This window comes from Cordyceps fumosorosea (genome assembly GCF_001636725.1).
Source record: "Cordyceps fumosorosea ARSEF 2679 chromosome Unknown scaffold_23, whole genome shotgun sequence".
NCBI lineage: Eukaryota > Fungi > Ascomycota > Sordariomycetes > Hypocreales > Cordycipitaceae > Cordyceps > Cordyceps fumosorosea.
The window spans coordinates 221595-238512 of record NW_017387323.1 but is presented as its reverse complement, the minus strand read 5'-3'; the positions used below and the strand labels follow the sequence as shown (position 1 = coordinate 238512).

The 16918-nt window shown below is 54.5% G+C and overlaps 6 protein-coding genes across 6 annotated transcripts; 4 read left to right on the top strand and 2 right to left on the bottom strand.

Moving 5' to 3' along the window:
• Positions 1-570: 570 nt before the first annotated feature.
• On the top strand, positions 571-2331 carry ISF_07643 (L-Aspartase-like protein; the record flags this gene model as incomplete). Its single annotated transcript, XM_018851246.1, has 1 exon — positions 571-2331. The coding sequence occupies one exon, from the start codon at positions 571-573 to the stop codon at positions 2329-2331; it is 1761 nt and encodes a 586-aa protein (XP_018701556.1).
• A 117-nt stretch (positions 2332-2448) lies between these two features.
• ISF_07642 (hypothetical protein) lies at positions 2449-2976 on the bottom strand (the record flags this gene model as incomplete). Its single annotated transcript, XM_018851245.1, has 1 exon — positions 2449-2976. One exon carries the CDS (start codon positions 2974-2976, stop codon positions 2449-2451), a length of 528 nt encoding a protein of 175 aa, XP_018701555.1.
• A 1384-nt stretch (positions 2977-4360) lies between these two features.
• Positions 4361-6248, top strand: ISF_07641 (acetamidase; the record flags this gene model as incomplete). The annotated part of the gene is made up of 5 exons (XM_018851244.1): positions 4361-4582; positions 4687-5070; positions 5136-5203; positions 5260-5761; positions 5850-6248. The coding sequence occupies 5 exons, from the start codon at positions 4361-4363 to the stop codon at positions 6246-6248; spliced, it is 1575 nt and encodes a 524-aa protein (XP_018701554.1).
• A 694-nt stretch (positions 6249-6942) lies between these two features.
• Positions 6943-10765, top strand: ISF_07640 (transcriptional activator spt7; the record flags this gene model as incomplete). Its single annotated transcript, XM_018851243.1, has 3 exons — positions 6943-7271; positions 7321-8351; positions 8403-10765. The coding sequence occupies 3 exons, from the start codon at positions 6943-6945 to the stop codon at positions 10763-10765; spliced, it is 3723 nt and encodes a 1240-aa protein (XP_018701553.1).
• Positions 10766-11929: 1164 nt separating this feature from the next.
• Positions 11930-13575, bottom strand: ISF_07639 (Serine hydroxymethyltransferase, cytosolic (Serine methylase); the record flags this gene model as incomplete). The annotated part of the gene is made up of 4 exons (XM_018851242.1): positions 11930-12920; positions 12978-13342; positions 13416-13466; positions 13528-13575. 4 exons carry the CDS (start codon positions 13573-13575, stop codon positions 11930-11932), a joined length of 1455 nt encoding a protein of 484 aa, XP_018701552.1.
• A 1302-nt stretch (positions 13576-14877) lies between these two features.
• Positions 14878-16728, top strand: ISF_07638 (Flavoprotein transmembrane component; the record flags this gene model as incomplete). Its single annotated transcript, XM_018851241.1, has 2 exons — positions 14878-15280; positions 15335-16728. The coding sequence occupies 2 exons, from the start codon at positions 14878-14880 to the stop codon at positions 16726-16728; spliced, it is 1797 nt and encodes a 598-aa protein (XP_018701551.1).
• Between the last annotated feature and the right edge of the window lie 190 nt (positions 16729-16918).

The following is a 16918-nucleotide window of genomic DNA, read 5'->3' as shown; positions in this document are numbered from 1 at the left end:
AGCCTCACCTACTGGCCGCATGTTTCGACTGGGCAGATATCAATCGTGTGTTATCGTCAAAAAAGTCGCCTGGCGTTTCCATAGATGGTCGACACCTTTCAATAGCCGAAGTCATAGCTGTGGCCTTGTGTGTACATCTCTTACCATATTATTGCAAACTTCACTGACGAATTGGCTAGGCATGGCATCACGCCAGTGTTAACAGAAGATGAGGATACGCTAAAAAGAGTCGGCGACAGTGTTCAGTTTCTGGAAAAGCAACTCAGCAGCGGTGCTACGGTCTACGGGGTCAACACGGGCTTTGGAGGGAGTGCAGACACCCGCACACTCGATTTCGCGCTCCTGCAGAGCGCCTTAGTCCAGCTACAGAATGTTGGCATCTTGCTGCCGAGCGACAAGACTGGCACTACAGATGGCGACCATAAACAGAGCCAGCTCCTTCGCAGTCATGCATTGCCAGTTCCCATTGTGAGGGCAATGATGTTGATACGATGTAATTCGCTCATGCGCGGCCATTCGGGTGTTCGTCTCAACGTCATCCGGCATATAACAAGACTCTTACATCTCAATATGACACCGGTAGTGCCAATCCGAGGAAGCATCTCAGCGTCGGGCGATTTATCTACGCTGTCATACATTTCCGGCGCAGTCGAGGGCAATCCCGACATTTTTATCCGTACCGATGGTCTGCCCGGAGGACCGCGTATTCTACCAAGCAACGAGGCCTTGGCCATGGCCAAGATGAACCCTATAAGCTTGCAGGCCAAGGAGGGACTTGGTATCACCAATGGTACTGCAGCAAGTTGCGCAACGGCTTGTCTTGTCGTCCATCAAGCCAACCAGCTAGCCGTCTTGGTGCAACTTCTTACTGCCATGGGGACGGAGGCGCTGGCGGGGACCGCCGCCAACTATGACGAATTCATTTCGTCTGTTCGTCCTCACAGAGGTCAGATTGAGGCAGCTCGGAATATCCACAAGTTTCTTGTCGGGTCCAAGATTTCGTCCGACGAGACGTCATCCAAGGTTGGTCTGGCGCAGGATCGATATAGTCTGCGAACAGCGCCGCAGTGGATCGGACCGCAGCTTGAGGATCTCTTGTTAGCGACCAAGCAAGTGACTGTTGAGATCAACTCAACGACCGACAATCCCCTGATTGATGTAGACGGCGGTAAGATCTTCCAAGGTGGAAACTTCCAGGCCATGGCCATCACATCGGCCATGGAAAAGGTCATGACTGTGCTGCAGAACCTGGGCCGTCTCATGTTTGCGCAGAGCTCTGAGATGATCAATCACGCGACAAGCAGGGGACTGCCTCCCAACCTCAGCCCCGACGACCCAGGCGCCTCGTTTCTCTGCAAAGGCTTCGACATTAGCATGGCGGCGTATATGTCTGAGCTTGGTTATCTCGCACACCCAGTCAGCACCCATGTGCAGACCGCGGAAATGGCGAATCAGGCGGTCAACTCAATGGCCCTGGTCGCGGCACGATATGCGCTCGAGGCGATTGAAGTGGCGTCCCTGATGGCAGCGGCCTATATCTTCGTCCTCTGCCAGGCACTTGACCTGCGCTGCATGATGCTCGAATTTGAGACGACCTTTACCAAAGAGATAGTGCTGGTCGCCAAAGAGACATTGACGCTGCCTCAGGAACAAGCCGCAGATCTTTCGAGCAAAATCGCAACGGTGCTGCTCCAGAGATGGACGCAACTGTGTTGTCTTGCCGCTGCTGAGCGAGCCACCGTCGCCGCGCGGGAATCCCTCGGCGACCTTCTCGGGCTACTGCTACCCAGCAATCCAGCGCCTGACATCTCGCGACTCCAGACTTTTCAGGCCGCCGCTGCGACCACGCTCCTCTCCACGCACGAGCGCACGCGCTCGCTGTACTTTGAGCGGCCCGGCACAGCGCGCTTCATCAGCCCGGCCTCCAAGGTGGTGTACGAGTACGTGCGGCGAGATCTGGCGGTCCCGTTTGTGCGCGGCGTCGAGGACCACCCGACCGTCGCGCGCGATCGGGCGCTCGGGAACCCGAGCGGTGGCAAGAGAAACGGCGTTCATGGACACGATGCGGTGCGCCCAGCCGTAGAGGGCGAGGGTATCAACGAGACTCACAATGGGTTGGTAAATAACACAAATGGGGCCGCTGGGCCGAGCAGAGTCAATGGGGTCAACGGGGACAACGAGGTCAACGGGGACCACGAGGCCAATAACGTCTCTCAGGACCGCAGGACACCCGTGACGCTCGGCACCATGGCCGGGGATATTTACCAGGCTCTTCGCAACGGAGATCTATACGGGCGCATCATGAAGTATTGCCAGGAAAACGCATTTTAGACGGTTGCATTATGATAGCTTGTTGTGGGACAAATTAGAGCGTCATCTCGATAAAACGATTTAACTGGTAGAATTTAGCAATCTAAGTATAACTGGGCGAATGGTGCGTCTGTCTATTTACATGCCGATATTACCCATGAAGAACGGTCCAACGTAGTCGAACTTGCCCAGCTCAACGCCTGCGTTTCTGAGAATCGCGTATGCGATTGTCGTGTGAAAGTACATGTTCGGGATGGCCGCGCCAGCGCAAAATGCCGCGCCGGTCAGTTCCTTCTTCCCCACAGACCTCTTGAAATCAATCGTCGTCGTCTTCCCCCCGGCCTCGACCGCCGCGTCGCGATCCACAGCCTCCAGCAGCGCCAGAACCTGCTCGATCCGCGTGCGCATGGCGGCGTAGGTCGGCAGCGGCGCGTCCTCGTACTCCTTCCTCACGGCTTCCTTTTGCTGCAGCGTCAAGGCCTGCGCCTCGGCGAGCGCGCACACGGACCATACTTGGAAGGAGAAGGGTAGCATGTCCGGGGCGAGGCGGCGATCGGGGAACGAAGCTGCGTCAGGGTGCGCCTCGGCCTTGGCGAGGATGCCTTGGAGGGCTGTGAGAAGGTGTTTCGCAGCGACGATGGATGCGTCGTAGATGGAGTAAGACATGATGGTGGTGGTGTTTTTATATGTCAAGATTTTTCTATGTTGACCAGTTTGCGAATGAGGTTGAGGAAGGCCTGGGTGCCGAGATTATAGCGGAAGCTGAGTGACAATTTGACTTAATAAAGAAGCAGCCATATACAGGGACGCTGAAAACAAAATTGTGTTTGTCGATTTAAATGTACAGGGAGAGAGGCCGGCTGCGAGTCTGACAGCAGATAGGCTGACCAGCCTACTGCCCTTATTGGCTGACGGAACGAGTCACACGGAATGAGTATTTGAGTTGATGGGATGGAGCGTATTTTGCAGCTAGTCAGCTTGGTAAGATACGACGATTAAAATACAATACGACAGTAAAATCCCAGGACAGCTCCGGATGCTATTTCTGACACTGCATCCTTTCCGCCGCAGGCCGGACTATGGTGGACCACGACCCTATATGCCATGCCCTTTCTGTGTCAACGTGGAACCGTGGGCTCATCAGGTCGCGGGGTAGATGAAGGTGCAGTCACTGGATGTTACCCCAGCAGGAGAAGGTTAGAGCAGAGAAGCAACTTGACGACTTGGTCGCAAACGGCCTTTTCATCCGCTCTGTCAAGCAAATCATTGACTGTGGACAAACTTCCGCGCACCGCTGCCTGATAGCGCGACAGTTGAAACAAGCTGTGCTGGTAGGAGTTGGTGTGATAAAGCTTAGGGCTCGTTGTGGATCAAGTCTTGTTCTCGCTCGCTGCATCTTGTCCTGGGAAATGGGCGACGGATGATTAGTTATGGGGCATGATGAAGCAAGGTACATAGCATGGATGTTGCGGGGGAACACCCGGGGAGGTCTCCGCTAGTTGAGGTCTTTATTTATTAAGACCGCTGCCCCGGCCCGTTTTAAAGAGTTGTAATGCCAGAGGGCGTACTACCCGGTAGGTAGGGACGGCTTCGGAATTCATAGTGGCAGGATCTTCGGCAACAGGCCATTCTTGATTTGGCGTACGCCGCTTGTATTGGCCAGGACGGTTAATCAACTTGCTATTACACGTTCGGGAACGATATCTCTGTAAAAAGATTACGAATTAGTACCTGGATGGATGGAGTAGATGGAGTAGTCAGAGACCCTCTCAGCAACACTACTCCGCTACCCCGGAGTAAACGCCGATACCTACAGGTATTCATTGTTACACCGGGCTAATTCGCTGCCATTGACGCCTCACAGTCCCGATGTTTGCGGGGGTTTGATTTTAGTATTCAATTAGCCGACATCGGATTTTTAGCTTGAGCCAGTGTAAATGCCTATTAATACGTGGCTTGGCCGTGACACTTTATTACTTCCGTCTCCCTCCACCCCCACGCACCTGTCTTTATCCTGGTAAACCACCACCACTACTCGGATACAGTCGACATGGAGACACCTCAGCAAAAGATTGAGAGAGCCAGAGCAAGGCGCGAGGCTAGCCTGGCGAAGCTCGAGCCCAAACTCACAGGATTGCCTGCCGAGCTACCCCGCAACAGTCTGGGGCTGCCAGGTACTACTTTGACACCACGAGAAATCGAGCTCACCGAAAAGTACGATGTTCTTGAGCTCCTGGCAATCCTTAAATCCAGAGAGGTGTCCGTCGAGGAAGTGACAAGAGCCTTTCTGCGCCGGGCAGCGGTTGCACACGCAGCGGCAAGTCATGCTTGATTGCTCTGCCCAAATTGTAAACTAGCTCGCTAACCACAAAACAGACGAATTGTCTGGTGGAGTTGATGTGGGATCAAGCGATTGCCAGGGCCAAGCACCTCGATGCACTGCCTGAGCCGCAAGGTGCCTTCTTCGGCCTCCCCATCTCGACCAAGGAGCATCACGGCATGGTGGGTGAGAATGTGATCACGACGGCCTCGGTGATCGCCTGGGTCGACCGCAAGCACGGCTCCAACCTGTTGTACGATGATCTCTGGGAGGAGGGGTGCGTATTCTACGCTCGGACGACACAGCCGCAGACGATCATGCATTTGGAGACCGTCAGCAACCTCTGGGGGAGAACCGACAACCCTTACAACCGCGACCTGACCGCTGGCGGGAGCAGCGGCGGAGAGTCTGCTCTGATAGCTATGCGTGGCAGTCTTTTGGTGAGTGCCGCATTTTGTTGAAATGCCTTGATTGCATGGTGAGGCAGCTGGCTAATATACGCCAGGGTATTGGAGGTGACATCGGTGGCAGCATTCGCTGCCCTTCTGCCTTTGTTGGCATCTATGGCTTCAAGTAGGGAACCTCTCTATCGTGTGCAATTCCAAACGGAGCCTAACTTGCTGTTTCAGGCCTTCAACAAAGCGCATCACTGTCGCCGGTCAGATCGGGCACATGGCAGGCCGAGAGACCATCTTCAGCACACCTGGTCCAATGACAGTGGACCGCAAGGCGATGGAGCTTCTCATGAGGGTCATTCTCTCCAAGCAGCCATGGCGCAAGGATCCTTCCATTGTACCGATGCCATGGACACCTCACACTTTCAGCAAGCCGCTCAAGATTGCCGTTCAGTGGTGGGACGGCGTCGTCAAGCCCCATCCACCCGTAACCCGCGCGCTCAAGGAAGTGGTCGCCGCTTGTCAGAGGGCCGGCATGCGTGTTGTGGACTGGGACTGCGAGAAGCTGGAGCACAAGAAGAGCTGGGAGATCATCTCCGCACTGTACTGGCCGGATGGCGGACTCGAGACGCTGGACTGTCTGGAGAGCGCCGGGGACGCTGTGCTTCCACTCACGAAATGGGTCATACAGGAGCAACCCAGTGTGAAGAACATGACGCAGGCCGAACTTTGGCAGGTAAGTTGAATGCTCTGTTGATCCATCCGCTTCCAGCGGTCAAGTTCTGGTGCGGCCATGAGCAGTTCACGAGCTAACGGGTATTCAGTTGTGCTACACCCGCGATGCGTATCGCGCGTCATACGCGAAGGTCTGGAATGCGACCGCAGACGACGACGGCGACGAGGTTGATGTGATTCTCTGTCCCGCCAGTTTTGGCGCGGCCACTCCGCATCAGCAATCGAAGTACTGGGGCTACACTTCCCACTGGAACATGCTCGACTACCCCGGTGTCGTGTTCCCCGTCACTAACGCGGACACCTCCAAGGACGCCAAGGATCTTGCTTACAAGCCCGTCAATGAACAGGATCAGTTCATTTACGACTTGTACGACCCCGAATTGTTTGCTGGAGCCCCTGTAGGTCTTCAGATTGTCGGACGAAGACTTCAAGAAGAAAAGGTCCTTGCTGCCCTGGAGTTGGTCGAGCAGGCCATGGGCCGTAAATAGACCACAGTATTGCTTATTTGCATCAATGTACTAACTTTAAGAAACGCGATTTTTAATGATCACGTTATCCGAAAACTAAAGAATGTTTTGGCTGGCATAACAAAGAGAACTGGCAACGCTGTATGTTGACATGCCAAAGAGAACTGTCAACGGTGTCTGTAAATATCAAGCATCATTTCCACCGTTTCTGAATAAACCCATGTGTTTTTATTTTATTTTCCAAAATTCTGGTAACCAATGTAGAATATGCGCTTCGCCTCAGTACGCCGATGAATGAAAACATTGTCTGCAGTTTGTATCTTCGTCCCGACTACGTTCTTGTTAGCAATGGCCTTGTGCGACGCTTTGCTGCTAATGGTACGAAGTACGATGATAACCTACAGGCTACCTGCAGTTATAAGGTTTCGCTCATCCCGCAGTGACCTCTGCATCACGTGACTCAATTGATGGCCTGCGTTGCTCAAAGTCACTTGCCTGTCACCGACCAAGGTAGCGTAAACGCAACAGATCGAGGTGGCAGCATAGTTCCCGTCTACTACAATCTTTGAATAGCGTCGAATAATCCCTTAAATGGCTTCAAATGGAGTAAATACTGGTGCATGTCCATGATACAGTTTTATTTCAGTTTCGAACCTTGCTCACGGCGCCACTACTTCGGAGCCGATAGGTACCTGGTACCTTGGCACGCCCGCCGATGCGCCTCCGCGGCCAAAGCCAGGCGCTGCCCGCAACCAAAGTCCCGCTCCGGGGCGCTACAGCACGCAGTCCCAAAATCCTCAACCTCGAGCGTAGAATCGCCGATGCAGACTCCAGTCGCAACCCATCAACACCCACTCCGCGCATCGAATTTTGCTTCGAAATTTCGTCTCCCATCTCTTTGAGGGTGTCGCTCTTGACCGATGCAATCTTGAGCCCTCGCATCGCCTTGGATCGACCGCTACGCGAGCGCATTTCGTCGCGCATGGCGCCAGGGGCCTCGCCGTCGCTTCCATCGCCCGGGGCCGAAAATGTCATTCCCCAATGGTCAGCCTGCTTGGCCATCACCCGCCTTACATCACTCCAACAGCGGCAGGTCGCTCCAGCATCTTGATGATGGATCGGCGCGTACATCGACCCCTGTTGATAACTCCATCGCGCCGGTACCTGAGCTCACCCTAGATGCCGAGGACGAGGCCCGTCGCGCTCATTTCGCCGATTTGTATCGAAAAACTGAAGCACGGGTCGCACTTCTCTTCTCTGAAAATGGGTCATACAATTATGCTGGGATCGAGTCGTTGCGTCGCCGCCCAGTCGCGTCTGCCGTTACCCTGCCCCCCACCACCGATCACGAACCGATAAAAGAGCCACCCGCGAAGAAGGCTAGGCGAGCAATTGACGAGGATAACTATGACGACGATGACGACGATGACGACGATGACGACGATGACGACGATGACGACGATAGCGCACCTAATGCTACCCCCAAAACGAAGGCCACCCTGGTCGCCAACCCCCTCCTATCGCCATCAAAGTCTGGAAGCTCGCCAGTTCACTCGATGAACTCACCAGCCAAACCTCTCGATAAATCAAAACCTCAGGACGCTTCACAAGGGAAAGACAGCACTGAAGAAAGCGAAATAAAAAATCTCGACGACGCGCGCAAAGCGACCGAGGCAGCCGCCCGCCAAAGTTTCCATACAATCATGTACACTTTAGAAAACGATCGCACCGCCATGCTCGAACAGCAGCAACTGGAAGATTCAGAGAAGCAGCTTCAAGCCGAAATGGACCACAACGGCCAAGGAGGAACTAGTGGACAGCAAAACGCCAACCAGGGAACACTGAGTAGTGCAAACCTGGGCGCGTCCAGCCTGACATTAAAACATCTTATTGCGCGGATCGACATGAAGCGAGATCAAGTTCAAGCTACTGATGCGGAATTGCGCGTTCTCATGAACGAAGTGCGCAAGAATCGCAGCAAGTGGGCGAGCGAAGAGAATGTCAACCAGGAAGACCTGTACGAAGCACTGGAGAAGGTCCTGACAGAGCTGAAAGCACACACGGAATACTCTACTCCGTTTCTGACCCGTGTTAACAAGCGAGATGCGCCTGATTATTACACAAGTAAGCGACAACGCTTTATAGCCCACTGCACCAGTATCTAATATCAAACAGTGATAAAGAACCCGATGGATCTCGGCACGATGACAAAAAAGCTAAAGTCATTAACCTACAAGTCAAAAAACGATTTCGTCGCCGATCTCAATTTGATATGGGACAACTGTTTAAAATACAACACCGACATGAATCACCCGCTTCGACGCAATGCTAATGGCATGCGCAAAGAGGCGGAGAAATTAATACCCTTGATACCGAATCTCGCCATTCGCTCACGAGCCGAGGTTGAAGCTGAAGAGAGAAGAAAGCAAAATGGTGGCGAGGATGACGGCGGCGACGACTCGGACGACGAACCCATCATGTCATCGAGGGGGCGCAAGGCCGGCACCAAAGGCACCGGCAACAAATCGCGGACTGCACCGACCGATGATCAAAAAGAAGATACGCCAATTGTTGACCAAAAGCCCGTAATACAACTGAACGGGCTTCTCGGGAAACTTGGGCGTGAAGGTTCCGAATTTGACGGCAGTAATGGTTTCTCAACACCACCAGTTGGGAATCTGACACCAAATGGAGCCAATGGCCACTCCGGTATGGGTAGCAATGCCGATGCCATGGAGATTGATGGGCCAAGCTTGAACGGGATGACGCTCAACCAAACATTTGCCGAAGCCAACGAACAAGTTTACGAGGACGAAGAATACAAGATCTGGAAGCAAACGACAAAGAAGGATCGAGCCTTGGCTGCCAAGGAGCGCTTCCAAATATTCAAAGAAAATAAAATCAACGCCGATGCTCCGGCTCTACTTCGAAATAAGGCTGGCATGCGTCGATTTCTGAGGCACCAGAAAGAGGCCGAAGCACTCGGTTTCGGGCAAGATTATTCAGACGCTTCAGCTGTAGCGGCAAAGGAGGCCAGCTCCAAGGCTCCAGAAACACTTGCCGAAGGCATTGACGAGGAGGCGGACAAAATCATGCCTGACTACTACGACTCGCTCTCAAATATCCCCGATATTCCCGTCAAGCTTCAATGGATTGAAGACGGTGAAGGCCAAGTCATCAATCAGCACGAGGACTTTTTACGACTGGTGCCGCCCGGCTTATTTACTGCGCCTCAAAGTCGGTTCACAAAGAAAATGGACGACAATATTCGGCAAATACAAGAGACTCGGAAGCTTGCGACCAAGATTTCTGTCATCAAGCAGATGCAGGTTCAGTCGCAAGTCTATACGAATCAGTTCCCCAAGTCGAACCACGAGCCATTTGTGGAGCAGGATATAGAACCGCACTTCATTTCCGACGACGGGCCAGTCATGGCCGCCGATGCTTGCCAAAACGCGCTCAGGCGGTCTGTCGGAAAGATTCTATACAACTGCGGATTCGAAGAATTTCAGCCCTCGGCAGTGGATGCCCTCACAAGCATCGCTGCGGATTACTTCCAAAAGCTCATTCGAACATTGAGCGTCTATCGTGAGGCGGAAAAGAAGACCATCGAGACGCACGAGGGAACGGTAGTACAGCCACGTTTCACAGTGGAAGAGATCATCTTGCACACACTCGACGAGAACGGCCACGACATTGCCGCGCTAGAACTCTACGCCAAGGACGATGTTGATAGGCTCTCCTCACGACTTGGCACCCTGCATGAAAGGATGAAGATGCATTTGACAGACTTGCTTCGCCCCGCGTTGACCGCCGACGCGGGCACTGACGGTGTGGGTGCATTCAAAGATGGTAGTGACCAATTCACCAGCGGTGACTTTGCAGAGGAGCTCGGCGAGGACTTCTTCGGCTTCAAAGCACTTGGACTGGACAAGGAGATGGGCCTGGACTCGTTCTCCGTGCCTTTTCATCTGCTGCAGACCCGCGTCCGCAACCAGTATCAGATGCAGACGCAAAACGCCGGCTCCACCAGCCTGGACATGTTCGAGTCGCTGCCGCCGTCCGAGCCCGTCACGACGGATGCCATCCAGCGCCATATTGGCCTCGTCCGGAACTTCTTCCTGGCCAAGCTGCATGCCAACGGCGACCAGGCGCTCGTCGAGGACGAGGACCTCCCCACGAAGCAGCGCAAGCCGCGCCCGCGCCTCGGCGCGAGCGGCAAGATCATGTCGGCGCAGAAGCGGCCACCACGCGAGCAAATCGCGCTGGCCAAGAAGAAGAAGAAGCTCGAGGCGCAGGCGGCCGAGGCCAGGCTCAACGCCGAGAAGGCGGGAGCCGCCGCCGCCGCCGCCACGTCGCTGATGAAGAAGAAGCCGACCCTCACCAACGGCATCGGAGGCGGGGGCAGTGCTGTCGTACCGCCCAACCCGGCTGTCATGGCGCTGGCGCCTGCCATGGAACGCGCCGACAGCATGCAGAGTGCGACGGATAAGGATGACACGACAGGGATGATGAGCCCAGAGAGCATCGCGCAGTAGGCTGCGACGCGGCGGAGGAGAGGGGTCTGCATATATCAAGACATTATGTACATTTTTTTTGTCGGGAGGACTGCTTTTTTTTGTTTTACTTGCCTGTATCGTTCTGGTTTATTTTTTTCTCGGTTTTTGTATCGGACGGGCCTTCTTTTATGGTTTCCAGGTTTTGGTCGTCTTGATGTTTTGGTTGTCGGCTAGGTTCATCCACATCACACATACCCATTGTTACAACTTAGATATTCTACATGCTTTCTTCCTTCCTTCTCCGCGATATTGCTCTTGGTTTTGCTCTTTACGGTAACAGCGGCCAGGTGCGGGTCTTTGTTTTGTTTGGCTTTTGCATCGCTGCCCGGGATGATACGGAGGCGGCGCTTCTTGTTCTCGTACTGCTACCCTTTTTTTTTTCTTTGGTTCACGAAGCGGTGTGTGGCGTTTGATGGGAGCACGCAAAAAAAAAAGAAGGAAATGCCAAAATTGAGACTGTCTGCTTTGTGTCGGCCTTTTGGGTCGGCGTACTGTCTGGATCCGGAAAGCGGAAAGGAGACGACGCAAAGACGTGGACGCAAAGACAAGAGGAATGGGTTACTTGGTTTCGATTCTTTTGACATCCGCAGACTTGTTTCCCCTTGTTCTACTTATTACGCGACACAATTCGAAAGTAATTGGACGATTGCATATTGTTTTACTTTGTTCTTTTGGTGCTAGTAGTCTACAGAACAAGAGCCTACGAAATGATCACCTCAACTGTTAACCAGTTTAAGAAGGAATTTATGTGTACGTTGAAGTTGGGTATAGTTTATTCATATGTTGCCGGTGACGTTGAGCACCAGCACGAGGTGTATCTTCGTGGCTTTCGAGCCACAGCCTCCACCTAACAGGCTAATAGACAAAGTAAATAATTATAATAACAAAAATATCAAGTACGCCAAATCCATATCGAAATGCATATTGTTGAACATGCGCCTTTTTCGAGGTTTCCCTTTCCATGTTAAATGCCGTGTCTCCGTGTCATCATTTGCTCCAACAGAGCACCTTTTTTTGTTTTGTTTTGGCCAAAGCAATGCACAAAGTATAGCCACAGTATTATGATACACTTGGTGGCAAGCCTCATATAGCTGCTATCACCCGGCTGTCGCCAGAAATTTTGTTTAGTTTTGGCATTTTGACTTAAATACCAGCCTCGAGGCGCCAGCCCTCTACGGGGAGGGGGAAGGTGCAGGACCACTCAGCAATCTCCTTGCGGAGCTCGTTGATGCGAGAAACCTCGCCACTGTTGACCTTGGCCTTGAAGTCCTTGAGCTTGTTGGCCTCCTTGGGAAGGGCGGCCTGGGTCTCCTTGCAGATCTTGATGGCCTCATCAATGTACTTGGCAACGCGCTCGAACTCCTTCTCGCCAAAGCCACGCGAGGTCATAGCGGGGGTACCGATACGGATACCGTAGGGGGTGAGGGCGCTCTTGTCACCGGGGATGGCGTTCTTGTTGCAAGCAATGTTGATCAGCTCGAGGACCGTCTCGAGACGGGCGCCATCCAGCTTGTGCTCGCGGAGATCAACGAGAATCATGTGGCTGTCGGTGCCGTCGGCAACGAGCTTGTGGCCAAGCGCCTTGAAGGTGTTCTCGAGGGTCTTGGCGTTGGTGACGACCTTCTCCTGGTAGGCCTTGAATTCGGGGGTCTGGGCCTGCTTCAGGGCGACAGACAGAGCGGTGATGGTGTGGTTGTGGGGACCACCCTGGTGGCCGGGGAAGACGGAGAAGTTGATGGCATCCTCGAGCTCGTAGAGGGTCTCCTTACCGGTCTTGGGGTTGACGGAGCGAACACCCTTGCGGAAGAAGATCATGGCACCGCGGGGACCGCGGAGGGACTTGTGAGTGGTGGTGGTGACAATGTCGGCGTACTTGAAAGGAGTGGGGATGACCTCGGCGGCAATAAGACCAGAGATGTGAGCCATGTCGACCATGAGGTAGGCACCGACGGAGTCGGCAATCTGGCGCATGCGTTCGTAGTCGATAAGACGGCAGTACGCAGAGGTACCGGCAACGAGAACCTTGGGGCGGTAAAGGATGGCATTCTTCTGGAGGGTGTCGTAGTCAATGATGCCAGTCTCCTCGTCGACGCGGTAAGGCATAGTCTCGAAGTATGTAGAGACGGCAGAGATCCTGAAGGGTGGGGTGTTAGGTGTGTTGGGGAAAAGGCAGTCGGAGGTCCGAACTTACTTGCGCTGAGGGGTCTGGTAACCATGGGACAAGTGACCACCGTGGGGGAGGTCAAGGCCCATGAGACGGCCACCGGGAGCCATGATGGCCTGATAGACCTGGAGGTTGGCGGGAGAACCACTGAGGCACTGGACATTGACACCCCACTTGTCGCTGTCGAGGTGGAAGGCCTCGAGGGCACGCTTCTGGCAGAGAAGCTCGATTCTGTCGATGTGCTGGTTGCCACCATAGTAGCGGGCGCCGGGGAGACCCTCGGAGTACTTGTTGCTCATGGGAGAGCCGAGGGCATCGAAGACGGCGCGAGAAGTGATGTTCTCGGAGGCAATCAGGACAATGGACTCGCGCTGGCGCTGGACCTCATCTTTCTGCAGCGAGGGAGGGGTATTAGCGGGGGTGCTGGAAAGGGCAAGAGACAATGCAATTGACGGCAAAGCGTACCATGATGGCGGCGACCTCGGGATCAGACTCGAGAAGAGACTTCTCAAGCATCTGCAGAAAAAAAGTGTCAGCCAACAGGCATTGGTTGGGGCGGCGGCCACCTGATACTCACCTCCTTGTGGGAGGCGGAGAGAGCGTATTCGGGGGTGAGAGTAGCCATTGTAGCGAGTGGTGTATGTGGTGTGCGGGAGATGAGAAGGAAACAGTGATGGCTTGAAAGGGCGATGGGGAAGAGTTGTCGTAGATGGAAGAAGAAGAGAGAAACCCAGGAGGCCAAAAAAAAATCTGGGGGCACGCGGTGAGGGCTTTATTAGCTACGGTTTGCTTTCGTCTTTGACCAGGAAAAAATTCATTCGGGGACCAGCCAGGCGGGGCAGCTGTGGACGACCGACCGACCGAACGTGAGTGAGTACAACAGCCACCGCGTTCGGATGTAGTTAGCATTAGTTAAATAGTGGCTTTGTTTGTAAAATGTTTACAGTGAATGAGCAAGTGGCTTTTTAAAATGTATTCCAGAAATTGAGAGATGGCAATACCAACCCTCACGAGCACAATCAGACTCTCCCATCCCTGTGCTGTCCATCAATCATGGACAGGGTTCGACAAGTCAGAAGCCCCGATATCTGGCGCCGGTACTGATACTGAGCCAGTTTCCTCAAGGTGCCCACCAGCCAGGTAGGTACCTTGTGAGAACGCCCCTCATCATGCCCGGCCCGCCGCTGCTTCTTCCGCTGCCCAGCGGCCACCGATACCGGTCACCTGACCGGCAACTCCTCGACATGCCTTGTTCTTGTCAAAAAGAAAATGTAAGCTACATTATTAATGGGTATAATTTCCGTTTTGACGTCCGTGGTAATATTGGATCGCGGATTGGGAAGTGGTATCTCCGAGACAGATTCGTCATGATGCCCCGCGATGCGCGAGTAGGTATCAACACGCGCCAACAGCCATGGGCATCCAAGAGTCAGAACACATAAATGAACAATGAGAAGATTGAGTGGAATATCAGCTCACCGAATGTGAACAGTCCAGGTTTCCTTTTCAGATATCCCAAGGTCAAACATATAACATTCCTGTGTCAGAAGCATTATCATTGGATGCGCGCACGTCTTCAAGTCATCACCTACCTGGCACCGCGGCATGCCTCGAGCTTCACTGCGCCTCCCTTGCCGGTGGATTGGTAGCTGTGAGATGCATGACATATTCAAGTATCCCACCAGAGTAAGAGAAGAATTGTTTTTATTACTCCCGACTACATTCAAAATATCAAAAAGCTACGGCCTGTGGACAATGCTTTGTGCAAACACGACCCTGTAGCCCCCACTGAGGCTCTGGGGCAGCGAGCCATTTAGCGGCCGTGGATTAAGCAGCAGCGCTGCGCAACCGCGCAGCATCCTCAACGACTTGTCCCCTTTCCCTTCTATCGAATGCGACCCGGCCGACGTGCTCACTCCGCGGGACCATGGGGTGGCCATACGAGTTTGTCAGCCTGACGCCAGAGCAGAAGCATGCTCGGCGCGAGGTGCTCGATTGGTACGGCTTTGTCGCCCACTGCTCCGCGCTCGCCCCGGTCCTCGCCTTCGGCCTCCTGCACCTTGCCCGCCTTGCGTATCGCCACGTCACCGGCACGCTGCGCGGCGTCGACGGCCAAGGAACCTACGCCGAGATCCCCAACTCCCCGGCCATCAAGGCACAGGAAATTGCTGCCGTCAGGAAGCTGTACACGACCTGGACTAGGCTTAGGTGGTGGTTGGGCGATGAGGTTCGCGTCGGCGGCGCGAGCTGGGGCCGGAGAGAGGAATGGGTTCTGGGGCTGTCCTGGACAGCATGGCTTCTGCTTCTATGTTTTATAGAGACTGGCAAAGGTTGGGATGCTGATGCTCCCCCGCTATGAAACCAACTAGCTGACCCCGCGATAGACTACTTTCACCTCACGAAGCGCTTCGGCATCGTTGCCGTGTCGCAGCTCCCGATCCAATATCTCCTATCCCTTAAGGCCATGAACCCATTTGCCTGGGCCTTGGCGTCGTCGCATGAAGAGGTCAACAACTACCACCGCATCCTCGGCCGCATCAGTTACGGCCTTGTACTTGTGCACCTGATTCTCTACAACGTATACTACATCATCACTAGTAAGTGGGTGGCCCGAATTTTTGCGCCCGTTATCCTCTGCGGCGTGTTGGCATCGCTGCTATTTCACCTCATTGCCATTACCTCCATGCGGAGGATTCGCGAAGCCGCCTACCGCGTCTTCTTCATCACCCACCTGGTTGGGGCTTTCTTCGCCCCGACACTGCTCGTTTTCCACGCCAAGTCTGCGCGGTGGTACGCCATCGAGTGCTGCATCATATTCCTATTCGATCTCGCAGTGCGTCGGCGCTATTCTACCGTGGTGCTGGCCACGATCGAGGCCATCCCCGGCACGACCCTCATCAAGATCACGGCGCCGCTACCGCTCGGACACCTGGATGCCTTTCGTGGTGCGCCGGGGTCGCACGTCTATGTGAGCCTTCCCACAGAGGGCCGCAAAGACTCGGTCCCCTCCTCGCAATCAGCGCTCTTCGACTACTCGTACAACCCGTACTCGGTAGCCTCTCTCGTTGAGGATGCCGAAGCCATCACGTTTGTCGTGCGCACGCGACGCGGCGCCATGAGTCGCGTCCTTACCGACTATGCCGCGGCCGGGGTGGCTGCAGCGTCGCCCGACGATGCTAAAGTGCGACTCACCATCGAAGGACCCTACGGCGCCATGGCGCGCAAGTACCGCTCCCTCCTCACCAGCGGCGCCAGCCGCGTGCTCTTTGTCGCCGGTGGCGTGGGAGCCACCTTTATCTTGCCTATCTTCCAGGCCGCGCAGGCCGAGCTTCCGCTCGCGCGGCTGCAGATGGTCTGGGCCGTCCGCGCCGCTGGCGACGCGACCTGGGCTGTGCCTGCGAGCGTTGCCAGCGGCAAGACCACGCTCGGCGACGAACGTATACAGCTCTTCTTGACCGGCGAGGCGGCGGTCGGCCCCGGCGAGGCGGACGGCCGTGGCGAGAGCGGCTCCGCGATAGAGATGCGGCCGCTGCCACCGTCGCGCCGCGCGTTTGGAGGCCGTGGTGGCCGCACGTGCCTGGGCGCCGCCGAGCAGAACCGGCGACGACCTGACTTTGAGAAGATTGTCGACGAGGCGTTCCGGCTCAGCGCGCAGGGCGTCGTCGCCGTCGTCGTGTGCGGGCCCAAGGAGATGGCGGACGAGGTGAGGCGCTGTGTGCGGCCGTGGGTGATGAAGGGCCGCAGAGTATGGTACCATAACGAAAGCTTTGGATGGTAGAGCTGATAGTGGACTGAGAGTGATGCTTATGCATTGTGATAAGTTAAATGTTGTATAACAGTTGTATTAGATTATGTACATATGATGGTGAGAGCCGTAAGTTTTGGATGGTACCACCCTTGCTACTTGGTACCCGTTTTATGCTGAGTCGTCTAGAAGCCTCATAGAAGGAAGGATAGGATTAGTAGAA